Source organism: Poecile atricapillus, chromosome 5 (assembly GCF_030490865.1).
Source record: "Poecile atricapillus isolate bPoeAtr1 chromosome 5, bPoeAtr1.hap1, whole genome shotgun sequence".
Classification (NCBI taxonomy): domain Eukaryota; kingdom Metazoa; phylum Chordata; class Aves; order Passeriformes; family Paridae; genus Poecile; species Poecile atricapillus.
This window is the reverse complement of record NC_081253.1, coordinates 28,281,582-28,308,389: the sequence shown is the minus strand read 5'-3', so window position 1 is coordinate 28,308,389 and position 26,808 is coordinate 28,281,582. Positions and strand designations below refer to the sequence as shown.

The window sequence follows — 26,808 nt, the reverse complement described above, 5'->3', positions numbered from 1 at the left end:
AGTGTCTACAAGGCAGAGTACTGAGATGTTGCACTGATATGAGTCATGTGCTTATACACAGTTAAATCACTCCATATTCAGAAACACAAAATAAACACCAGGAAAAGTTTTCTAAACAACATGAATAAACCCATTATTTTTTTGTGAAGTATTCACAGTTCTGTCCTCTTTCCCACATAATGTAAACTACTGATCATATTAATTTAGGCATTTCTGTGTTGCAATTTTTCCCATCTCGAGTGTTAAGTTTCTAGGGTGCATTGTCTTATATATGTCCTATACAGAATGAACATTACACAAAACAGCACAGCACATGTAGAAGAAGAGAGAAGGTTACAAAGTGTGGGACTCTGTATAAATGCATCCGTCCAAAGGCCAGCATTGCAACAGACAAAGGGAGTGGAACTTTGGCTGCAATCTTCAAGAGTTTACTGTAAGAATACAAAGAAAAAAAAAATTATCATTTTCTTTCCAGATATGCAGAAAGTATGCAAAAGTTTCATTTCCCTTTGCAAAATAATTTATATTTCAAGACTTTTTTAACCTTTAAAACTGAACAACTAGGTCTAATAGGCCATAAAAACTGATGCATAAGCAAGAGAAATTATTCAAAGAGGTTAATGTCCTTAAAAATATTATATTAATTTGAAAATTTGTTCTCCGTAACATAGGAAGACTTAATGAATTAGATCACTTGAGATAACAGGTACTGGTCAAGAGGATAAATGACATTAATTATTATTGACTGTCATTCATGAGGCATTGATTAATTTGTATTTCAACAAAAAATATTCTGTCAGCTAAACCAAGTTCTCAGAATTTCTTAATCCACTAAAGAACACATTATATTTCTACTCCCATAAGGGAAGCTACAAGAACGTAACTATAATCCTTCAGAATTCCCTTTTCTTTGTAACTGACAATAATTGCTCAATGTATTTGGATTCTGTGACAGTTGAAAGGATTCAATGAATCCTGAGTTACAAAGTCACATTTCAAGAAGCTGTTATGCAGCCAATTGCCTAGATAGCACATACTTCATTTATTTCCATGTGGCAAATACAGGGGATATTTTCCTCTCAGCTGAACTAGGGGTACTTTGCACACACTTTAGCTCATCTTTTAGACTTAACCATACGAGTTCATAAATCTCTATAGAGGCTGGACAATTACAACATAAATTAGTTTAACACACAAATGGCAATTCACAAAGAAGCAGGAAAGCAAAACTAGAGCTTGGGCTACAGTACCTTGATTTCACTTCAGAAGTACTTGAATTCATCAGAATTTCTAAAATGCATATGAGGATAACAGCTGTAGATCTACAGGGATCAGGATCAAGTCTAATATTGTACCTGCAAAGAAATGATTTTAGAAGGTATCACTTCTAAACTAGGCTTCCAAATAATATCCATGAACTGATGACAAAAAATACACATGAAATCTATATGGCATCCCAGCCTGATTTTATATCTTTTCTGAAATATTACTTTCTTCAACATATCACTGATTCACTTAACACCTATTTACACCACAGTATAAACCAGATAGGCTAGAGAAAACAATAATAATCAACAGAAGTCTTTAAAACTGTAAGGTAACTAATAATGTAAAGAATCAAACAAATTTTTATTATCTTCAAAGGTTCCTGTAACTTTCTTCCACCTTAGTGTCAATTTAAGAATTTACCTGAGATTTTTTAACCAATAAATTAAAGATGGCAAGCTGAGCAGCACAATCCACGTGAATAAATTAAGGATTGTAATGTGCATCTTAAGACTGTTAACAGCTTCAGCAAGTGTTTTACTGTTGGAAGGAGACTGTGTTGCTTCTGGAATGCTGTCCACCGAACTCTGGGCTTTGACTGTGTGTGTACTGGAGTTCTGCGAAGTTTCTTTTGAGAGGCCTGAATCCTGGAAATGAAAGGCAGAAGTCACAAAAATATACACAGGCTTGTAAGAAGCCATGCTGGGGAAAGAGGAGGGGAAAAATATCCTAATAGTATCACACCAGCTGTGATTTAGGAAGAAAATCTGCAATTTATGCCCCAAAAAAGCCATCAAAAGCAAAGTTCAATAGTTCAAGTTTAAAGTATCTACATTTAACCAGAAATTTCTCATACACTAATAGTTCATATGTCTATGGAAGAAAAGAATGGAGAGTGTAGATGTCCTGACACCAATGAAATGAAAAGGTGGTCCTGGAAAGGGGAAGAACAAAATAAAAGGAATAATAAAGCATAAGGGTGAAAAATCAGAGATGACCATTCACAGGAAAGATATAGGAAGTAATGCACCTGGGAGTAAAATATCACCTGTAGGAATAAATAGCAAAGATAAAGAAATGAGTTGGCAGCTAACTTCCAACGACAGAAAAATATCCCACAAATGAATCATAAACTTACATAGAGATGAAAGGAGAGAATTTTCAACTAAACACATGAAAAAAAAACACCCGAAGAAAACTTTCAACAACTTTTTCTGTCAGACTGCTTTGTTCTATGTTTGCATAAAAGAGCAGGTAGTTAGCATGTGCTGTTATCCACACCTGCTTCCATCTTTGATCCTATACCTTAAAGTAACCCAGAAAATAAAGTTCACACTGCTTGAAATCAAACACTTCTTCACTGTGTTTTGAAGAGCTCCCTATTTACTGCAGTCTCAGTCCATATTCATCCAATACATCCTATTTGTCACCTCTGGACCAAAAATCCTTAAACTCCACAGGCTGCCTCTCTAGAAGAAACAGTTTTACCTGCACTATAGATTATTACTAGACTTTTTTTTTTAAAGATAAGCCATGCATAATCAAATACCAAATTTTAGACAAATTCTGTGTGTATTCAGAGACAAGAGTTTTCTTCTTAGTGACATGTTCACACTGCAGAAACTTCAAACAGCAGTCATGTGTGGTGGAGTAGGCTCTCATGGCCTGGCTGCTCTTTCACATCATAGATGCAGCAAGTGAACTACAGCTGCCCAGCCACTGAAGCACAACCTAAGAGTAGCAAGGCAGAAGTTTGCCGGACAATTTTTGACCACAGTTTGGAACAGAAGCAGGAAACAGACTCACCCCGTTGTGCATGTTTTGCTCTGCTCTTACAGTCACCTGCAGTTTTACAACCTGTAAGACAAGCAGTTGCTTGTTTAGTAAGGATTCTTCACACCAAAGCTGTAGTATAGGAAAAGAAATTGAGAACTCCTTACTCTTCAAGTCTTTGCTTTTATAATATTGCCTAGCTATAAGTTAAAATTTTCAATTATCTACATTGCTGTAGTGGGCACATGGGACCACACATTGCTTTCTGAGAAGACATTAACAAAAGAAGAAAAATTCTACAAATTACAAGATTATGACACTGATAAATTAGAAATGCCTATTTCAAGTATGAGAATAATAACATTTATGTATGAAAAAAGGCAATTTGGATTTTCGCTTTTAACCTGGGGTTAATTCAAAGCACCTGAAATTTTCAATTCAGTTACAAATACAAAATGTTTAGCCTTTTAGTACCTTGAACAAGTATTGAAGATAAATAATAAGTACAGCAAATGCACCACAAGTGGTCCAGCTAACCAAAGCAAGAGATATCATCCCACAGAGCCTTCTAGGTGTAATCAACTTATCTTGTTGAAGTACAGTAGGTCTAAAAAAAAAACCAAACAAACCATAAACAAAACTCCTGTTGTACTTCTTCCCAGACATCAATTTCTGCTTGCTTTCAAACCCAGATATCTAAAATCATGTATAAATTCACTCTGACCAGAATTCAGTCTTGCCCAGCATTAACACAGAAGCAAACAAACAAACAAAAAAACCGTCAGGGTCAAAGTCATCTAGAAGAGCATAATTATACAGCATCACATTGCTTTACCTAATTAGAATTAACCATAATGAAGAGAAGAGTCTCAGAGATGCAGAGAAAAATATTCCACTCCAGTAGGCAATGCCTGTCCCAAAAAGAAATAGAATCAGGGACACAAGGGGGAACCATGCATCCTGACTACTCAGTACAGCAGCATCCACCTCTGGTAGTGACAGTGATTCCCATATCTCTCTAAACCAGTTAAACCTGCCAAAAACATGAAAGCAGTATTATTTATCACTTCCAATTGCTCTTACAGTTAGATATCTATCAACCATTCTTTCTATTACAGTCTTTCAAGCAAAGTAACAGTCAGGTGTTTACAGTGACTACATATAAAATAATATTCCTCCCCAGCAACAGTTTTACTGAAACTTCTGTTTTGGGAACTGCTTTAAACAAATAAATGATGCAAACTCACCCCTGCAGAAACACAACAATGCTTATAAGAGGTTCTACTTTGTAGGGCTTTGCTGTCCTAACTAGTTCGAGGGAGAAGTCTGAACACTGGCCTAGAATCAAGAAAGGAGAGCATCTGTAGTTACTGTCATGTCACAAACTTTAACAAAGATCATCCAGAACAAAATATAAATTCAGACAAGGATGAGTTGACTTGACAAAAAAAAAAAATAACCATATCTTGTAAGAGTGCTGCAAGGCTGCACACTTCACCACCAAGGCCCTTCTCCATTGGGTCCCCCAAATGAAGGTAATAGGGCACATGAGCTTCTACAGACATTATGGAGTTTGTTACAAACACCCTCTGAATTCTAATAAAAATGCCTTTTGTCTGAAGATGTGGCTCAAAGCTGTTATGCAAATCTCATCTTCCTGCAAGAAATAGTGTTTTCTGCACTTTAAACTTTTACACGTATTTTTAAGTAGACTTCTGGTAATTCTTAACTACTGTGCAACACCAATATTTCACAGAGAAGGGACTGCAATTTAAAATAATAAGGAAATACTTTTCTACAACATAACCCTGAAGAACTACCAGCTGAGAAAAAATGAAAATGAAGAGTGCAGATACAAGTATTTCCAGAAGTTGAATGATGTTTAGCTTTAAAAATTCACATCTAGTCTTTCATCAGTAAATTTGACAAGCAATTTCTCTAAAAACACTTGTGACAGATAAAAATATGCAGATTTTTAGAAAGCTACCTGTTGCTCTCAATGTGCTCAGTTGTCCTCCATAAGTAAGAAGAATATTAGAAACAATATAGACTGGAAAAGCACCAGCATGGAACCTTACTATCTGAAAGACAAGGATAAAGGGATGATTTCACTTCTATCTATAAAAATGTATTTTAAAAACACATGCACAAATATTATCATGAAGTCAGAATGATAATGAGATTAGAAAATCCTTCTTAAAAAGATCCAGTTTATAATTTTAATGCATATTTGATAATCTCCAATAGCACTTAATGTTATAGATAGAAAAGGCTAGAATCTCTCGTAAGCAGCTAATGAAACAGGTTTGGATAAATGATCAAATTAGAAACAAATGGGGTTTTTTTCCAGTCAAGACAAGTATTAAAAAAATCAAGTATCACATTTCAGTAAAGTAAGTTTAAAACAATTTAAAGGCCACTTTCCAAGCAAAATCTGAATATAGTTATATATGCTTTCAGGCAAAGAACTTTTGGAAGCAATTATATGCATGAATTAATTGGCTTCCACTCTCCCAAGTCATAATTAATATACCAGTAGCCTGTAAATTCTTGTAAAATAACAACAAAATGAAAAAATCTTTGCTCTAAATGCATACATTCACATAGAGAACCTTGCCAGTTTTATTCCAGCACTACACTTAGGTGCCTGCAAATTAATTACTCTTTAGATCCAGAGAACTGCAGATGGCCAGTCTATTTTTACTGATCCCCATGTCGAAACGTATTCTTCATTGATAACCAAAGAAGATTTGTTGAAAAGGAGCATATGGACCTACTTAGACTTTTTCCCCCAATTTAATTGATGCCAAATGTATTTTAGAGTTTTAACACCACTGACTCATCAGGCAAGAAAGTTAAAGTGACCTACAGATATTGAGCTCACCACAAAGCCACATGCTCCACATTTAGAGCAGCTCTTTAGAGCTAGAGAGCTTTTCTGCTCCTCTAAGGACTGGGGCCTGACATTCATCCAGCAGGGATCCTTGCCAAGGGACAAGGCTGCAAAATGATCACTGAATAGTGCTCCTCTTGGCATAAAGAAGGAATCTGAACTGCCACAGTAAGGAAGGGAGGAAGCAAAAATTTCTATAGATGCTTCTGACATAAAAAACCCTATTTATTAGGTTTTCTTACCTGTCCAAGAACCTGTAGAAGTGATGTCTTCAGAATTACCTTGGGGAAAAAAAAAATTGTTTCATACAACAGTAAGCATAAGTACAAAATACTTTAATTTTTAAGATGCAAACTTAAGTTTCAGAACACAGAAATCCCACAACAAAAATGTACAACACCTTACCACTGATAATTAAAATCAAATGCTTTAAAGTTTCAGAATCCAACTTTCAGTACTAAACCAGCTGTTGCAAAATACTTGTAACACACACTACATGTCAAAAAGGCCAAACAGCCCACCTTTAGATTTGCTTAGTATTTATTTAGATTAATTAACTACGTTTTAAAAGACTGAATTATGCAAAAATTATCCAGCAATGCAAACTAGCTATAAAACAAAACCGTTTTACTCACTTCATACTGACAGTCTGGGGAAGAGTAGATGTTTAACTCTGGCAGGCTGCTGTCGTTGGGAGGCTGAGCAATGTGAAGTCTGGCAGAAATCTCAGCATGAGATGGAACTCTGAAACAGCAACTTACATGGTCACTGCTGTCCTTATAACCAAGCAGAAAAACCAAATGTGTCTCAGTCTTCAACAAGTGCACACAAAGCAGATCTACCACACCAAGTGTCACCACAAGTTGTGAGCAAAATGGTGTAAGGAACTTGTTTATCCTGTCACAAAGAACTATGTAATATCCTCAATTCCCTCTCCTCTGAATATCGAGGGACATGGCACATAGGAAAGCAGACGGGTTCAGTGAACACACTGCCTCACAGAGCATGCAAATATGCTGAGTGCCAGAAGTGGGAAGAACAGATCCTCAAGAATACAATTCCATTTCCTGCAAGTATTATGCTGTTGGAAAACACAGGGGGTTGGAAATTGTGAGGTATCCTTAAGACTTCTAAAATAAATTAGAAATACAGTTTTCCTACCATCTAAAATACAGTCAGGTTGTTCAACTTCCAAAGTGACAAACGTATTTCAAGCTGTAACATTTGATTTTGTCAGGACTATGCTGCTGAAGCAAACACAGGGCTGCTGTGTAATCGAAACCTTGGCTTCCAGGAGGAAGCCAGCATACAGAGCAGCCACTGTTCTCCACTCATGAGGGGGTCAATGATTATCCTGAGAATTTCAGACCAGCATATCTGACTTCTTTTTCAAGAAAATTAGTGAGGACCAGTAAGCAAATGATTAGTAGGCATTTTTACTCTAGGAAAAGTCAAAACGACTTTGTCGCCAAGGGCAGAAAGGTAAATGAGGAAAAGATGCAGAAGTCAAACACTTAAGACTGGAGAAACTGTCACACATCAGAAATATTACCGCAACAGGATGCAAATATTCTTCAAAAAACATATCAAAGAAGTTATTAATTGTCAAAGTTCTTACTTCGCTACAGTTATTGAGTCTTCATATGACCAGGGGATATGAAGTCTGTAAACACTAGGTTTTCTTTCTGAAATGGAACAGCATTAAAAAAATATAAACTTGATTAAGAACTGACATTGCAGTACAGATCAGAGAACGTAGCAGCAAACAAAAAATGACATTTTTAAACTCAGGCTGTTACAGGACAAGACAGTGAGACATCAGTGTTTAAAGGATGAATAGTTATGAGAAGAGTTTTGCTTTTTGATATGAAACAAAACCTCAGTCGAATAAAATCCATCACTTTCCTTTTTTTGAAACAGGGTCCTTTAGCAACCCGTCCTGTTTAAGCTTATGTAGCTCAACATTCAAATTTGAGTCCCATTATCAACAAATAAAAGTCCTAGCCAAATATGCTTTTCTCAAGTAACACTTTCAATATAAGGCAGAATCCTGAGGGAAATTCAACTTCCCTTTGCTGGGAAGTAAGAAAAACAAACATGTAAGGACTAATTCCTCATTTTCATTGATGCATCCTTCTTAAAGTGGGAAATGAGAGATATTAACAGACACATTTGAACAGATTACAACAGGATGGCCTAAACTCTATTGCATGAGAAGACTTTAGTTTCTACAAACTTTCAACAATTTGTTTTATAAATTTGTACTTTAGAAGACTTCTGTTTACCTCTGAGTGACTGGCAATGGCTGTCTATATAAATTTTGAAAGCTTGATATATCTAGAACACAAAAAAATAGCAGTCACTCACTTTTCTCCAGACAAACAGTTGGTCACATTACCTTAAAAAACTTAAGTAGCATTCTTACTTGGTTGAAGTGTAGGAGCTGGACATTGTAAAGCAATCCAGTTGAATTTAATAGAATTTTGCTTGAAGAAAGCCCTATAAAGGATGTAATATTTTCACTAATTAGATAAAATTTTCTGAGAACTCAGATATTTTCTCTACATTTTCTCTTTTCCAGGGGAATTACACACTTCCATATCTATTAGTCTAAACCCCCACATTTCTTATTTCTTTGTTACTAACAAAACCTGTGTTAGCTTTAGTGAAAACAACCCCCAAAAATCTCCTGACCTGACTTTTTTGGCAAATACATTATCCAAAGGTTAGTTATATTAGTTTTCCTTTCTTTCCAAAAGCAATATGCTACACTTACCAAATGAAAAAAGATGTGTTACAGGGAGCTGTACTGTTCTGGAATCCTCTTTGAAGAATTCACAGCCCAAAGTATACTGCAATTGAGGATATTAAAAACAGATCTAAACCAAGCACAAGACTAGAAAACCTTTGTATTTGCAAATTACATTTCCCAAGTGATCTCTATCTTTGCTTACCCTGAACATTATGCATTACTAATTTCACTGCAAGATGCCTCTGTCACAACTATCTGAAGATACACTCAGAGAAGAACATCACGCTCACTTGTGCTGTGAATAATTTCTTGGATCATGGATTATTATACCAGAAACTCAGAGACTGCATTTGTGTCACAGAAAGCAATGTCAGATCTGATTAGACTGGAAATTCCAATTCAGTATTCTGCCATTTCCAGGACTAACTGGAAATGGCAGATCCAGATGGATCTACAGAAAGGTCTGCCAGATACAGATGGGTAACACACTAAGATTTCAAATGTCCCTCTTACTGGGATCCTGAGAGCTCTTGATGCAAAGATAACCATCTCATTTGTGAGACTCAAACTGTTGAACTCTGCACAACTCAGTCTGCTGCATCTTCTGTGGCTTAAGAGCTTGCAGAGCTATCTGATCTATGCTTCCCAGAATCCAGGTGTGGTGCCTTCAATTATCTATATTTTCTGCTAACCTGGGTAAGAGAAATGACTGTTCAAAGGTATAAACATTCAGGAAAACAATCAGAGTATTAAGAGAAACAAGGAAGATTACCATTGGAATCTCCAAGAACTCTAAGAACTGATTTGAGAGCTGTGGCTTTGTATGTATTTCAAGTGCTATTCATGCCTTGTTGTTTGGTATTTTATGAAAGAGTTTCTGAGCTTACAGAAGCTAACAAAAGCTTTCAAACCACACCACAGTGTGGGTCTACGGTTTCTCAAAGAAACTTAGCATATGTTTAATATACTTCCTTTTCTTCCTCTCATAGCACCTCAAAGTTATGAGTACACATAGCAAGCAACTTCTGAATGTCATATTTTTTACCTTATTGCCAACTGCAGGTGGCACCTGAATGACAATGTGGGACAAAGAAGGATAGTCCACAAGTTTCAGCATTACAACCTTAAAAAGGGAGGAAAAAAGAAAAGGAAAGAAAGAAGAAGAAAAGTCATTACTGAACATACTCCTTAGCTTGCCCCTTGCCGGTTCCAGTTGTACCCTCTTGTACCCTCTTCCCGTGGAATACAGCCTGTTCCAATGCTCCTAACAGAACAGCTCCTTCCCCTATGACTTGCAACCACCCCCTGAAGCACCTCTCCCTCCTACAAATCAGGTACACACTAACCTTGGTGGTTGGAAGTAACTCAGCTCTCCAGGATAAATCAGCAGCTTCCAGGCTGTAAAAATTAATGCACATTAAAGGATGAACATATTCATTATGCAGGCCCAGCATTATGGCAGTGGATTAATATACCAGCTTCTCTCTCTCTCTGAATTAACATTTTAAATTGAGAAATTTGGGTGTGCTGCCACTACAGTAATTTATCAAACTACAAATTTCAGATAGTGCAAATTTTGTTTGTGCAAAACCAAACCAAGCAAAGGCTCCAACCCTCTCATACAGAAAACCTGAAGCACGTATTAGCAGGCAACTTCAGACACAAAAATGTAAACTTTTTATGAGTTAAAACTGCACTAGCATTGAATTATCATGTGGTTTTATTAGCATCTGTTAAACATCAAAAGCACAAATTTTCCTATGGAAATACTTAAAATATACCATATAAATAAAATATTCTGTTAGCTGTTAAAGAGTTTGCAGCAGTTCTAGAATGTGTTCACACATTGAACTGCAACACAGCCATTCAGTCACTTCAAGTTTTGATTTTTTGAACACCAGAATACTGCTGCTTCTCTAAATAGCGTTCATGACCTCAGGACACAGTCCACAGCAAACCCACTACTATTAGATGAGGTTTAAGTAGCAGTCCTGAACTGGGCTAACATACACTTCATGCTGATCCAAGTTATACAAAGGAGTAACAGCCAACTTCTTGGATCAGGAAAAAGTAATTGTGACATGTGGCTATCTGCTGGAGGCAAGACTCTGGCTGTACACTTCAGTGATCCCAGAACAGATAAGTACTTTGCTAGTTCAATTTTGCCTGAAAGCTTTCCCTAATTTGAAGAGTAGATTGAATTTACTTTGAGTTTGTTTTAAAAATGTAAGCTAAGACAATGTTTTAAATCCATTTTGTAATGACTGTCATAACAAATAACAACTAAACCACCCACCCTTCTAAATATTTTTATGACAGTAGCAATTTTGAAATAAGAAAAAAAGATGCTTTAATCCACTCCTTTGAAGGCTCTGTGTAACATTTGACATCTTTTGTCACAGGATTCCAAAGAAATAGAATGTCAGAGTGTTTTGGGTTGAAAAGGACATTAAAAACCATCTAGTTCCAACTTCTCTGCCATGGGCAGGGACACCCTCTACTAGACCAGGTTACTCAGGACCCCATTCAACCTGGCTTGGAACATCTCCAGGGATGGGGCATCCACAGCCTCCATGGGGGAGCTGCTCCAATGCATCACCACCCTCACAGTGAACAGCAACTCACTAATATCCAATCTAAACCTGCCCTGTCAGTTTAAAGCCACTACCCCTCATTCTGTTACCTCATGCCCTTGGTGAAAGGTCCCTCTCCAGCTCTTGCTATGGAGGTCAAAAATACAGCTCCATGAAGGAGAATATCACCTATTTTAAGAAAAGCTATTCTTTCCTGTTTTCCTGGTGATATAGAAAGCATGAATTATTTACAAGAACAATTTTACTTCCCAGTCCCTTCCTACCAAGGATAATTTATACGCTTTAAATTCAAACACAGTCTCACAAAACCTATTTGAATAAAGAACTGGAACTATTCATACTCACCACATTGATGAATTAGTGTTCATGCAGCCATAAATCCAGCTACTTGTGTCCTGTAAAGTCAATACCATAAAATACTACATTACCTATGTGTGATTGCATTGATAAATATATTAAAAATACTGATTGCTTCAAACTATGCAGGGGTTAAAACTGATGATAATTAAAGGACTGATATCATAATCTTGCAATTATAATTGCAAGGACAGAAAGGTGAAGCTTTAGAGGGAATGGTGGGGGTTTCCAGGAACCATTTGAAGTAACTTCCATTTGCCACCCTTTGTATGAATAAATACAAGGTTAAGCAAACAAGCTTTCATAATTTCTCTTTAAAAAATATCCACCTTACACATCATGTTTAATCTCTTCTAACTAAAAGAAACATCTCAAGATTCTCTTTTAAGCAGTAGAGGAATACTTTAGGTATTTAATGTTCTACTGCTCTGTCCCTTGAGTATTTAAGTGTTCTGATAGCACCATGATGCAGCTCTCAGAGACTTGTTTTGTACCTCCCTCCTCCTCTCAAGCTGTACTAGGCATGTGTTTCAGACATTAGAACAAGGGCAAAAGTTAATCTAACAAAGCACAGCCAAGATCACAAGATAGGCGTAAGCACTGACTGTGCCACTGAAAAGGACAATTAGAAGAGCACCAAGCACAGACAATTGCTCACAATGGCGCTGTGAATGCCATCTTTGAGGGGCAACAGGGACAGGCAGAATGAAACAGGAAAGCATCTCAATTTTCTTGCTACTAATGTAAAATACATGATTCTGAAAAGCATATTTATCCAGCTTTAATTTGCCAAGTGATTAATTTCATTCTTGTATAAAAAACCAAACAAACAAAAAAAAAACTTGGCTGAATGTGTGTGTCTCAAGATAAAAATACAAGAAATGCACATTATGGTGCTTCCTCTCCATAGGAGACAACTAAGGTGATGCTGTCTCCTCATCTGTCTTCCATTCACTTTGCCTGCACAGTGAAAGATCTCTGTAGCCTTTCAGGCTCACTTAAATTTTATTATGGGAAAGCAAACCTATAAACAGCTTTCCTAAATTAGAAGTATGGCAAAAACACAGCAGTACTAAAAACAACTTCTTTCAAAACCATCAATACAGAACAGCACTAAATTAAAGGACCCAGTAATGCAGAGCTAAATTGAAGAGTTGGAAAGAAAACATTTGAAGTTCAGGTGGCACTGAAGATTTCAGATCTTGAATACTAAGTGTGACACACTAAAGCAGGTAGTACCTCTGACATGCATTAGGCTGTGATTGTAAATGGATGGCAGCAATTTCAACAGCTGCTCATTAACTGTCTTAAAACTGCAGCAAATGGAAGTTAAAAAAACCCACATCTTTATAAACCAGCTCCAGACATTAAAGAAGTATTTTCTCACCAACATACTATTTTCACAGTAAACATGACTGTATGATTTTCTGTGGTTTTCAAGAGGAAATGAGAAATATTTTCCATCAGAATCCTTAAAAAAAAAAAAGCTCATTAGTAAATGAAAAAAACCACCACAACCCCCTCCCAACAAAACAACCAAAACAAAAATAAAAATATAAACATAAGAACACAATGGGGGAAAAAATACTTACATTGTAAACTGAATAAGTCCATTTTGAGCCTTTGACTGTAATCCACATGAAAGTTCCTAAAAATATATATTTTAGTATGCTGCACTACAAGAATGATTGTCCTTACATCCAAAATCTTGTATTTTACTGATCACCAAGGTCTTATCTCCTATCTCAACATGGATATAAACTTTATGTGCTTCAATCACCAGAGGATTGCTACTGCTTACAATTACATGCAACAGTTATCATCAGTTACATAGGAAACAATAAAGCCCTAGGATCCTGTTACTAATTACTAATGGCAAATTAAAAACCCCATGGATCTTGAAACAAAATAAAGGCAACAAAACAAATAAACCAAAAAATTATTCGTGTAGTTATAGGGTGACTGATTAATGATGAGGCAACATTAGAAACAGTCCCAGTCTTTGTTCCTGTCTGAAGGACAGAAGGGTATTTTGAAACTTAGTGAAAAGATTTACCATTAACAAAGGAGTATCACTGAATCCTATTTGAAAGAAAACTGCTGCACACCTGTGAGGTTTGTAAAAGCTTCAGGATTTTCCTCAAACATCTTCGCAGGGTGTCTCACAAAGTGGTGATTCAGTACAGACATTCTCTTTTTGGGGTCCTCAGTTATCTAAAACAAGAGCACATCATCAATTTTTTCCCAAAGTGTGTGACTTAAGATCATCTCATGATCACAGCTAGCAATACAGTTTTGTGGGTGGAAGGCAGGAAAGATTGTTGGAAGTTATTGAGCCCCTTTCTGTCCTGAATCCAATACTCTATAGTGCCATCAATAGTCAATCACTGCAATACAGAAAATCTACACATTATAAAGCACAGCCAAAACTTTCGGGAGTTTTACATTCTCACCAACCTGTAACACCAGGAAACCATTCCATTAAACTTTACTTATAGACACCGGTGCATTCCTCCTGAAAGGACACTTAGGCCAGAACTTAAGAAAAATTCTCACATTTAGGCTAATCTAAGTTCACATATCCAGCTGTATAGCTACACTGGGATGCACTTTTGTTTGGGGTTGGGATTTTTTGTTTGATGGCTTTGCTTCTTCCAAATAAACCTTCCAGGCCTAATCTTTGTCTATTCCACTTTCCAAAACTGTGGCCATTACAACTGACTTCTGAAAAGTTTTACCCTCTAGCACAGTCAGTGCTGCAGAACAACTGTACTCCTCTTTTTGTCTCTCTAAATTACACATTGAAGTATACATGAAAAACTAAAGGAGTCTTTCCCAACCAGCTTCAGAAGGAACACCTGAAATCCTTCCTCTTCTGCATCTTGCGCTCTGTTCTTATGTACACATTGAGAGGTCAAATTCACAGCTACACATCTAACAAAATTTGTTCATCCTGGTACAAGGTCAACTGAACCTGCTGCTTTATGGAAGAAATCTTCAGCCCACAGCTCAACTATATAGCATCAAGCAGTCAATAATGAAAACTGAACTAGCATCTTGTTGTTTCTGACTCTTTGGTCAAACACCACAGAGGGATTTTTCAGTGATTGGTACAAAATGGATGCAATTTTCTCAGCATGACTTAGAATAAGCAAAAAAAAGTTTTCTGTATAACAGGGAAATATTTCTCCTGATTAAACATTCTGAGATGGGACAAGAAAGTGTGATGGGTAAATATACAGACCTGCCTTGTGTTTTCATCTATGAGATCAAAGAAAGCTCTAATAGTAGCCAGGATCAGTTCTTTGCACCTAGAAGACAGAATAAGTAAAATTAAATCTATAAAGGAAAGATCCAGGGTGATAAAACTGGTCAGAAGAGACTTCACCATAATACTAAACTGAAGTTAAATTATGGTAGAAAGTGATAACAGTAGAGAAGAGAGCTATGCACAGTCAGTCAATTAACCTTTGTTACATTATCTTACCACACTATGGAGAGATGGTCAGTTGAGGCCCAAGCTCTAGGCACAGCTGAGCTCTGTTTAGGTGAAGAAAAAGGTTAAGCTTTTGTTAGTACTCAACATTCTAAAATTATATGGAAGCCTTTCCCCTCCTTATTTAAACGTATTTGCACAATTATTATAAAAATCAGCCTTTATCTTAAGAGTTTCAGGGCTTAGGGTACACAACAGAATGACTTCTTCAGTCACCAGTCTTGTCAGCTTTGATGCATGTGACAAGATGAAAATTATAAAACAAAATTACCAAATTATCTATGTTAGATAGCAGAGACCAATGGTGAAAGAGCAGAAAATAGGAGTGGAGGAAACTTACCAAAAAATTCTTCAAAGACTGCTTCTATGACTAATCTTACTATTTTAATAACTGATCTTGGCACACGAGAATAGAAGCATACCAACAAAAGCTGCCATTGAGAAACCAAGGGCGTCCCCAACAGAGAGAACCATCAGAACACCGCAAAGAAAAAACTGGACAGTCTGAAGCTATAACTTGGCTTTAAATGTATTTCATATATTACATTTTAGGGACTAACAATATAAAAAAAAAAAATCTCCACAAATGGAACTCATCAACCTATTTCTCAATGTGAATCAAATAAGCTATGAACTATTAATGCATTTCTCATGGGAAGGGAAAAAAGCAAACTGAACAGCAACAACCACAACGCAACCTCCAAAACTAAACAACAAAAACCAGAAAGAACTGGTACCACTGCTCAGGAAATCTCACGCAAAATTCTGGCCACCAACACTCAAGAGAAATGAAAGTAGAGCAGATGCAGAGAAGGGTTACTAGGACAAAGGGAATGCAGAGTTAATCCTCTAAGCCTAGCAGGATCTGAGCTGAGCTTATTTATAGACAGCTTTCTGTACAACACACAGGGAAGTAAACACCAAGGGAATGACAGCTATTTCATGTAACATTTTAAGCAGATGTCAGAAGAAAGGCATTAAAAAACTGGCTTCTGCAGTAAATGGAAGTTGGAAATTACAAATTTTCCCTGGTCCTATGAGGGTTTTCCAGCTTCTCCATGTAGGGAACAAGTTGATGCAGAGGGGATGGAACAACAAACCTAAATACTTTCTGATGACCCTTAATTAATTTTGGAAGGATAGATGCCTCAAAAAGCAGAAAATTTGACTTGATGATCCTCTACATCCTTTTTATTCTTAAATTCTTTTAAAAACAACAAATACAAAAAGAAGATGCCATGCCAGGGCTCTCTTTTATAACAGAACACTCTACCTCTATAGTACATATTCACCTTCCTCCCTATACACATCTCTTGCAAAAACATGGGGAAATAAAACTTGAGTTCTGGAACTGAAGAAGTGCAAGCAGGTGGTAAGAAGAAACAGTACCAAGTGATAGATTATTCCAATCAGTGCCACACATACTCCTCCAGTGGAGGCTCACTTAGACTACATCAACTATTTATGATTTTATAACCAAACAGTATCCATTTAGTGTTTTAACATGCAGTATTTTCATATTTATTTACACTATGCTGCCCATATAGACACTGATGCATGCATTACACAAATAACTATCTAACACAGTTCCATGCAAAACCAAAAAAACAGTTTTCTTTTTTACCACAACAGATAAGGCACTGTCATGTTGACTCAATCTTGGTAGAAAAGCCAGTCCTGAACGAACTTGGTAATCTCTGAATCCTCCCGCCACAGAAAGGGTAGTTAAATTTCTTAAATCTTGGGCCTTTAGAATCCAATGATTGTTTACAGCTGTATAAAAATCTATAAAATATATTAAAATCAATCAAAATTTTCCCATAAGCCTATTTGATACACAAAAAAGAGCTATATAAACATTAACTAAACGTTTCTGTAAGCCCCCCTGGAGATATTTGAGCTCTGATTATCACTTGATTCATGTAAGAGAGGAAAATGATTGTTTTAACATGAAGAGGTAGCGGTTAGGAAAGACAGATACATTTTCTCTGTCAGCTGAGCAGATATATTGTTAGAGCAGCAATCCATAGGTTTATTTGAAAAACAGATACACATTTACTTGAAGTCCAGAAACAGTCAGTAAGGAAGAAGCATTGCATTGAAATCAACTGTAGGATAGAGAATTAATACAAGCACAATAAATCAAATCCAGCAGCTAAAGATAATCCATTCCTCTTGGGTGTCACAGAGAATAATGAGAATTAATGTCTGTTCTCTTTCCTTCACCAATTCCCTCAGTACCTACATGTAGCAGCACAATTATCACTAAACACATATTTAATCAGTATAGTTTAATCAAATCTAGCTTTTCAGGAAGTGTATAGTACACGTGTAATGATTATACTTTATTTTTATGCCACAGTTATTTAGGTGAGGGAAAATATGATCTTTCTTTGTAAAAATTTAAAATATGTAAATACATCTATATTTATATTCTCACCTCTACAACATTTGGGTATGAAAAATATTACATTTAACACCTTCTACAGAACTAACACTGTCTCATTCAACAAAGATAAAAGTCATTATAGAGGTCAAGTTTTAAAAAAGGAGAAAAAAAAGAAAGAAAATATGTCATTCACTGGAAAGCTTACAAATTTAGTAACATGCCCTGCAACTTATTAAATTACAAATTATTGAGAGCTCCAGGCCTCACACAGAAACTCAAGTCCACATAATCCATTCTATATGACACTTGACTTTCTCTGAGTATCCTGGCACCCTCAACTACCTGAGTAACAAAGTAAGAGATTCATTACAGTAAATAAAGCAGCACATTTTCCTGTTGATTTGCAAGAATCTCCCCACTAAAGCTTGAGAGGCTCAATAAAGAAATACAATGTGATTAGACAACTGCAATACTCACCAGTAAGATATTTGTCTAAAGGCATTACAGGTGCAACGTGAGGTGTGGCTTGTGTAATGAGCAGGTTTATAAGTTCAGGCTTAAAATTCTTCAGAGTGAGCAATGCTCTTGCAACAAGACCACCCATGGAATGCCCAACTATTGCTACACTGCTCGGTGCGAATTCTCGATCCTTCAGCAAAGAGCAATCAGACACATCAGAAACAGATCTGACATTGAACTGTTCTTATTAGCTGTAGATTTTATCCCCCCCAAATTAGCTTATGATCTTTCAAGGACAACATTAATTAGCATCAACTTAACAAGTTTACAAACTGAATAAAAATTTAATTGCTATCTCATGAAAATGTGCTTAATATGAAGTATCCAGCTCAAAAGGAAACATTGTGTAGCTAGCTTGTGTAAGCTTAATATACTTAAGCTTATTAATTTCTGAGACTTTTAGGACAGAGGACATCAAAGAACTTTCCCAGAGAAAACTGGCTGTAAGGCAATGCTACATGAATATTTTAATAAGCCACAAACGTTTACGTCTCTACTAGAAAAAGGCATCCATTGTGCATGGACTTATTTAGAAACACAACACAGAACCTTACCAAAGCTTTGGGATTGTCACAAGTACTAAAAATCTCTTAAAGAAAAGCAATTCTCTATTGCATTATTGTCACCTTCAAATATCTACACACATTTTAAAGTCTCCCTCCCCTACTCATGACTCTTCAGTTTTGCAGCAGGAAAGGCAGCCAGAATTCCATTCCCAAATGGAATTACATCACTCAGCATGTGTCACTACTTACCCTGTACAACTTCAGAATTACTTTTATGCACTCATGCACAAACTTGGTCTGTCGTTGCAGGCTACCACCATACAATGCAACCAACTCCTCATTAAAGTTGACACTGAAGAAATTAAAATGATACTTGAAGTCAACATCTTCTGCTTTTCTAAGTGCAATGGAGCCAAGGGAACGTACTAGGAAAAGAAACCACATCAATTAGAACAGTCCAACAGCCACTGCTTAGCACCGTTTTAGCAGAAAAACACATAAATACATAATCAATTCAGAAACAAGTACATTAAATCCATTGTTGACCTCAAGCCATTTATAAAAGACATTCAAAACCAAACTATCTCTTTTCAGCTTACTGCTGACTACAGAGGTATTTTATGTCAAGAACAAATTTTTACAAGCATCAAGGATTGTTCCACCTTAGGGCTGCTTTTCTTATCTCCCTTGCACCTTCTTATTGCCACCAGGACAAGAAGGCATTCTTGATTTCAACTGTAGAGGCATTCCTACTGCTATGCTTTCCTAAAACTCCTTTGAAGGCCATCAACCCTAAGACAACATTCCCAAATACCACTAAGATAAGTATGGAGGATTGCAAAACCAAACCCTAAAGGACACTTCTCCATCTAAAACCTTGAGTGAGAAAATGTTCACTTTCCAAGGTCTTGCCTCTGACCTGTCTTCCATGTCTAACCCTGGCCACTATCTAATACAGCCTTTAGTGTCCATAATTGTCCCCAAGTTTCCATGGAGACAATGCAGGATGGGAACAATACCAGCTGCAAATAAGAAGGCACGCTAGCAGAAGAAGAAAATAAAAGAGAAAGTTCCAAAAGTGCCTATATATAATAACAAATGATGGTCATAAAGGTCTGCCCAAACCCAGCACATAGGAGCAAGATTCTCCTAGACGACAACAGGTTGAGAGAACTGCAGAACCTTCCATCTCAGATCATCTTTTACTCAAAGTCTGAATTTTGTGCTTTTTACAAATTTCATTTTAGTGTCCATGAAAGATGACAAATTACCATCACTTTCAAAAGTGCCTGCAACACATCAAAAACCCCTGAAGGTGGGTTGTGAGTGAACCTCTTCTTTCAAGTGAAAGGACAAGAGGATGTTCCCAAGTTGCACTAGGGAACATTTATATTGGATCTTAGGAAATGTTTCTTCCCAAAACAGGTGGCTGGACATTGGAGCTTGTTGCCCAAGGCAGTGGTGGAGTTGCCATCCCTGGAGGCATCTAAAACCCATGTAGATGTAGCATTCAGGGACATGGCTTAGTGGTGGGCTTGGCAGTGCTGGGTAAATGCTTGCATTCCATTATGTTAAAGGTCCTTTCCAACCTAAATGGTTCTATGAAAATAACAAGGCCAGCAAAGGCAGCAGCAGCAGCACTTGCCTTCATTGCTCAGCAAATATGAATATATTTTAAACAACTAAAAACTACAATAGCAACACCTTCTCTACTCATCTAGGCATCAGGATACAACCCTGTTATCTCCCAATAAATTCTGAACAAAGTATGAATTAATATGAATTTATTTTAAGAAAAGTTTTGCAAAATACACAGATGACATATTGCCACTGCAAAAAGAACATTACTAAAATATGTATTGCTCCTATAGCATGTGGTACTTCTACTCACCTAGCTTGTTTGTTCTTCAGATATTTCCTTTTGATTCCTAAAATGCCCTGAGAGTACCATTCTATTTCCTGCACAGTGATGTACTGCCGTGTGTTTAGAGACAGCATTAATTCACAGATTTGCAATATTTGATGCACAGTCACAAAAGTCCATATGGCACCTCTCATAATCATTATGTTAGTAATCTTCTTTTGATGCTATTGTGCCTGGAAGACTGTATGGGTTTTCTGAAAGTACTTATTGGTAAAATATTTAACACTGTTATAAGCTAAGCAACTATGCTCTCAAAAAATCCCAGCTCTCTAAAGGTTCTCTGAAATTGGGAAATTTAATCATCAAGTTTAGTGCTAATATAAGGAAAAATTATCACAGTAAGACATGAGGGTTCAGACTGTGCCAGTTTTCCCCACACACACACATCCATTTTCTAACACCATGAGAGTGTTATTTACTGTTTCAAAGTACATTTTAGGGAACAGAAATAACAGTCTGACAAACCCAGACTGGAAGGAATAGCAGGTACCAAAGTAAACACTGAAACACAAAACTTCACATACCATTAGCTTTGGTATTCAGAGTGAAAAAATAAAAATGCTTTAAAAATATTACTGCTCTTCATCTGGATTCTAGAAATGTAAGAGGGAAAACAAAGAGGCTATATGTAAAGTAAAGACGATGTTAAGGGAAAAACACCACTAAATAAAGATGTAGGGAATAATGAAACTAGAGGGCAAGCTTAAATGATGCTGCTTTCTATAGCATGTAATTCCTTTACATCACAGATGACAGATGGTTCAGTTTCTCCTAATCAAATTCAGGTCATGCTTTATTTGGCATTAACTGCACTAAACATTGTTCAAATCAACACCAGCTAGATGTTTACAATCAAAAGTACAGCAAGGGTGCAGTGCTGCCAGAGGACAGCATAAACTGTAATATTTCTGGCTTTCAAAAGGCTTGCTCCAGAGAAATATTATAGCTTAACCATTCGACTGATTTCAAACAAAAATCACGTATCTTGACTGTTTGAAATTAAACAGACATTTAATATGATCAACCGTTATGGCTCTGTCTGGTATTATTTCAAACAGAAAACTACCTAATGCACAAATCTGAGAGGTTTTTTGTAACAAAGCTATAACTCAGCAACACACTTACCTTGTTTATAACTGCCAGCATTCCCGGGAAGAAAGAGAACTGGAATTCCTGTCAATAGGAGATTTTTGTTTTCTTCAGCATAGTTCCCTTCCCCATAGAGATACAGCTCATATGCTGGGTATCGTCTGGCTGTCTTCTTGGGTAATTTTATTTTCTATTGCAAAAGTTAAAAAGAAAACAAACACCTTGTTTATAGTGTTACAAACAGGAAAATGCAGTGGCTATCCAGCCATTTAAATGATCTGGCTTATGTGGTTTTATTTTTATGGTTGTAAATTCCAGTCTAAAGAATAAAGATTGAAAAACTGGGTTTGGCTTTAAAAAAAAGCTAATCAAAAATGGAACATCAAGCAAACTGTTTAAGTATTACTGGGCAAAATGACTGGCTGCAGTTACTCACTCTGAACAGTGATTACTTACAACCAGCTTTGAAACAAACTTCAAATGAATGCAATTATATATCTGTCAAAGCTGCACATTCATAAGTAAATCCATCCTTATAATGGCGGGGGAAGAGGGGAAAAAAAAAAAAAGCATATCAAAACCCCACCAATTCTCCCAGAAGAGGAGAAGCTGAGACCAGAAACTGGGGCACATGAGTGATGCTATTTCACTATTCCTGAGGCACGGGAATGGTTCTGGAATCCCTTCCAATGCCGTGGATCTCAGAACAAGGATTGGACAAGCTGAACCTGGAGAGCAGAGTGGTGTGGGTGACAGATGACACCTGTTACCTCAGGGTAAACTGCAGATGCCGTGGGAACTCTCTTAGCTGATTTTTACAGAGACATCACCTGCAGTGGGAGTTTGAACAACAGCAGTAACCACCTCAACACAGCTCAGCAGATAAAGCAAACCCTTGGTACTTTGTGGCTCTTTCTGTTTCATTTTCAGAGCTGGGTCTGTGGTCTGACAAAACCACCTGGTTCTGCAACAACCCAAGCTCTAACATACATGTCAGTTGTTCCTTTAAAGGAGGCTATATTTCTTGTGCTAAAGACAAAAACAAGTAACCCCCTAACCTAGCACACATCTGATTCACAGGATTAGGATTCCCAAAGAGAAAAAAACAAGATCTCTTTGATCACAAGGGCTAGGTGAGGATTAATTTTACACCTGTAAGTCAATCTCTTAGAGTCACATGGCACTGTCTTAATTAAATGTGTTCTTGTTTACTACTATTTTGGTTTAACACCTGCATAGAAGCTGATTGGTTTATAACTCTGAGGTTCTAAGATACAGATTTTTAAAATTTTATTATAAAATTTGATGAGTGCAAATACACTTGTTCCAATGTTTGATTAATTATGTTACAACAATTGAGAGAAAAATAAGATAATACAAAAATAAATGTATTTATGGTGTAATTCATATTCTAAGGAAATGCTTTTACAGAATCAGGTCAAGACTAAACTCAGTTTTGTATCAGGAATCTCCTGTAAAGTCTCTCTTAATTTCTTCCCTGAAATAGAAGTATCTTTAATTCAAACGATTTATTGTTTTCTCTCAGCTGCACCTACCACAGAGATTCTGTGGTATATACACAGAAATCTGTGGATTTAATTCTGTGTGCCCCCACATTCCTTCCCTTCCCATGTTCTTCTCTATCTCTCCTCAACTAATGACTGTTTTCTTTCCCCCTTGGCCTCCAAAATTTTTGGTATGTTGGTTATTTCCAAACTATTTTCATGATGTTTTATATATATATATATATATAATATTTCTATTCTATGAGATATATCTATGTGTGTGTATTATTTACAGTATTTTCATTATCTTGATTCATTAACACAAAAGAGAGTGCAAGGGATTATGTCTTCATATCGTCCTTTGGTCTTTTCCCTTTTTTCATCATCCTGCCTTTCTAGCTCCACCGACTTCACTGTCCCATTCTCATTCTTTTCTGCTGTTCCTCTTGCAAAGTCTTTCAAAATTACGTGAAAAATCCTTCAGCAGTTCCCATTACTAAACTAAGAGTGCCATCAAGATGTGCTTATATCACTTCCTGACAGATCAAATCAACTGTTCATCCACAGAAACTTCCTGTTTCATTGTCTTTTACCTAAAACTTTTATGGAATGCAAAATTAACATGCTGTTCTTCCTTGGGGCAATGTCAAACACAAAAACTCACACAACCCATGAGAATTGTACTGTCAAAATACTGGGGGATTTTTTGTAATTCACAGTATTTAAATATTATAACAAAATGGCAACGTACAACTCCAAAGAAAAGAGACATTCATGTTCCATGACAGTGGGTTTAAACTGCGAACTCCCAAGATACTGCTTATGTAATAAGTTGTAGCAAGCTACAGCAACTTTTTAAAATGTCAGTGCAGGCTTCGTTTTTCACCCTGGTTCCATAAGAAATTAGGTTTTTGTGAACAAGTCCTCATTACTAACTTCTGAATCTCTTGCCAAGTACAGCTGAACAGGACAAAGGCAGGTTAAATTCAAACACTGCAGTTCTAAAACTCATGCAAAAGAAGATGATCAATTACTAGGCTGACTGTGAGCTAACCCACACCGATAGACGCAAAAGACATCACACCTCTTGTTTAATTGCTCAAGCAGTTATTTGTTCTATAATGTGACACCAATCCGGAAGCAATGACAGGTACCTCCCACCTGAAACTCGCAACCTGCAATTTCCTAGTGAAGGCAGCACTACACAGACACCTGCAACAACAAAAGGCTACTAATAAAGTACAATACCTTAGCAAACCCAAACGAATTCCCCATTTGCCCCTCAATCCAAAGTACCGTTTTCTGCACGGTAAAAGTGATTACCCAGGAAACAGAAATATCAGAGGGCAATGCAGCCAGCTGTGACTTGCATCTTCTGCACACAACTACTGCTCACCTCTAAGCCTTGCATCCCGCCTAAAGATGTTTGGGAGTTTAAGCCCTTACATAATGAGTAAATACAAAAGATGTGGTGGCAGACGAGAGTTTCAGGCACCCGCCAATAACATCACACGGATTTTGCCAGTACCTTCCTGTTGGTTGGCTTCAGATTGAAGCTGAAGCAGGTTTTGGCTGCCAGGAGATCCGAAAACTTGCTGCATAGTATTTAAGTACTTATGATGGCTTAAATGAATTTGTTCTACAGCACTGACAGCCATACGAAGGTCCTCTTTTGTAGGCTAAGATGGCTATATCAAGGTTAGCAAATTAAGGTTAATAGATCCAAAACTTAACTTTCTATTTCATTATGAATTTAGACACTTAAGTTTTGCTTTTAGATCTTCTTTACTGTGCAAGCCAGTTTTCAACCTACCTCTGAACTGTGTTATTTAGAATAACTACTATTTTTTCCAACATAGATTAGACCTCAGAAAATGAAAAATTAATGTTCAGAAATCAACCAGTTATAAAAGAAAATGCTGTAGTAAGAACTACTATCAAAAAGAGAAATTGTTTTCTAACAACTGCATGGTGCAGCGTTAGCAGCAAACTTACAAATACGCATTTACATCCTTGCACTACTAATCCAGAATAATGTGTGGAAAAAAATAGTTCCAGGAGCAGTCCCCTCTCTCAAACTGATCCCAGGTTTTCAAAGAGACTTCTACAAGGCTCTGTTAGCAAAACAAGAGGGACCTCAAGACAGATTTACAAACTCTACCGTGTACATTGTGGGACATGCCACCTCCAAAGTGCTTATCGAGAGGACTTTGCACCACTGTTCACCACCTCGGGAAGAACGCTAATGGTCAAGGCTCAGTTATGCGCTTTTTGGACACAATGGTTACTTCACACTCCGCAGTCACGGAAAGGGCCACGAAGTGCAAGGCTCGGCCTCCTGGGCACTGGCAGTGCTGGGAGTGCTGTCAGAGGAGCTGGCCCAGCCTCTTCCTCGGCCAACACCTGCGTGAGCTCCTGCGTTTCACAGAGCTACAGGCAACCCCAGGCACCGGCAGCTTCGATCGCGGGCAGGTTTTGCACCGCTGGCAGCGCGGAACGCCCCGCTGGGTTACAGGTGGGCGGCTCTTCCACCGCTCTCTCCCCGAGGGGCACCGCCACAAGAAGCGGGCACGGCAGCGCGTCCTGCCAGCCCCGGCCCCGCTCACGCCCCAGCTGCCCGTGCCCCATGCACCGCTCTCGGCTCCAGCCCGGCGGAGAACCCCGAGTTAGGGGCTGTTCTCTTCCCGGGGGAGCTGCGCCTCAGGCTCCCGGCTCCGGGCTCCGGCCGCGGCGGGGCGGGCGGCAACGCCCCGGGGGCGGCAGGTCCCACCTGTTACACCCCGCCGCACTCACCAGGTACTCGGGGTACTCGTACATGTAGGTCATGCTGCACCGGTTCTCCTCGTAGAGGAACATCACGTCCCGCACGCCCAGCAGCACCAGGGCCGCCAGCGCCCCGTAGAAGAGCGCTGCCAGCGCGGGCAGCCGGCGGCCCGCCCGCCCCATGGCGCCCCGCGGAGCGGAGCGCTGCTCCCCGCGGGCTCCCCGCGCACACGGGCACGGCGGGGCGGGGCGGGAGCGCCGCCGCCCGGGAGGCGGAGCGGGAGGGCGGCCGAGCCGACGCCTCAACCTGGCCGCCGCCGGCGCCAGGGGGCGGCCGCCATGTTGGGGAGGTCGGGCGGCCGCTGGGCCGAGGGGCCCGCCCGCCATGTCGCGGCTCACGGGGGAGGCGTGTCCGCCATGATGGGGAGGGCGCTGCACGGGGCCGTGAGGGGGCGCGGCCGTTCGGCCCCGCAGCGCTCCGGGGGCTCGGGGTCCGGTCCAAGCCCGCCGGAGCCAGCCGGGCCGCGCCGCTGGCCGAAAACAAACCCACACACCCCGCTGGGCACGGACCCTGCGCTGGGGCGAGCGGCTCACTGATAAACATCCGTAAAGCTGCAGACACTCACCACCTAAAGCGCTGGGGGGCATTTGTTTTCGGGGTTTTGTGGGTTTTTTCTTTTCCTTTTGGATTTTGTTTGTTTGCTTTAATTCGGGTACTTTTAACACCTTACCATGGCTATCTTTAAGTTTTCGGCTGCATTTTTGTCCCTGTGGGATTGCTGCCCCAGCCCGCTGCAGGGCACGCCCAGCAGAGCGGGTGGTGCTCGCCAGGGGAAACAGTGAAATAATTAATGACTGAGCAAAACCAAAATTGCGGCTTATTTTGCTCCCCCACTTTCCCCGAATCTAAATAGAAAACAAAATCAGCTTTCCAGGGCAAGGGGTATTTATACATGAGTATACTTATACATTTATAGATCTA

The 26,808-nt window shown here is 38.4% G+C and overlaps 1 protein-coding gene across 2 annotated transcripts; it reads right to left on the bottom strand.

The window, feature by feature from the left end:
* Positions 1–286: 286 nt before the first annotated feature.
* PGAP1 (post-GPI attachment to proteins inositol deacylase 1) lies at positions 287–26,766 on the bottom strand. 2 transcript variants are annotated; one of them, XM_058839938.1, is made up of 27 exons: positions 25,857–26,766; positions 21,595–21,748; positions 18,795–18,970; positions 17,998–18,169; positions 16,756–16,916; positions 15,123–15,175; positions 14,880–14,946; positions 13,744–13,849; positions 13,228–13,283; positions 13,023–13,106; positions 11,624–11,673; positions 10,031–10,082; positions 9,730–9,807; positions 8,709–8,784; positions 8,358–8,431; positions 8,218–8,269; positions 7,551–7,617; positions 6,568–6,676; positions 6,175–6,213; positions 5,027–5,120; positions 4,287–4,377; positions 3,875–4,072; positions 3,514–3,646; positions 3,073–3,123; positions 1,690–1,913; positions 1,251–1,355; positions 287–431 (listed from the first exon to the last, which is right to left on the bottom strand). In XM_058839938.1, exons 1-27 carry the CDS (start codon positions 26,472–26,474, stop codon positions 293–295), a joined length of 3,279 nt encoding a protein of 1,092 aa, XP_058695921.1. In that variant the 5' UTR covers positions 26,475–26,766; the 3' UTR covers positions 287–292. The 2 variants fall into 2 exon arrangements, with proteins under 2 accessions (XP_058695921.1, XP_058695922.1); XM_058839939.1 differs by having other exon boundaries at positions 1,251–1,343.
* Between the last annotated feature and the right edge of the window lie 42 nt (positions 26,767–26,808).

What these genes read in the sequence shown, in the direction of transcription:
- PGAP1 (XM_058839938.1), bottom strand. Translation starts at nt 26,474, where the DNA reads ATGCCCCCCAGCGCTTTAGGTGGTGAGTGTCTGCAGCTTTACGGATGT. An exon ending in ACGAGTACCCCGAGTACCTG is followed by an intron (nt 21,749 to 25,856) that starts GTGAGTGCGGCG and finishes CTTTTGCAATAG; the next exon opens with AAAATAAAATTACCCAAGAA. An exon ending in CACCTGCAGTTGGCAATAAG is followed by an intron (nt 8,785 to 9,729) that starts GTAAAAAATATG and finishes CCTCAATTGCAG; the next exon opens with TATACTTTGGGCTGTGAATT.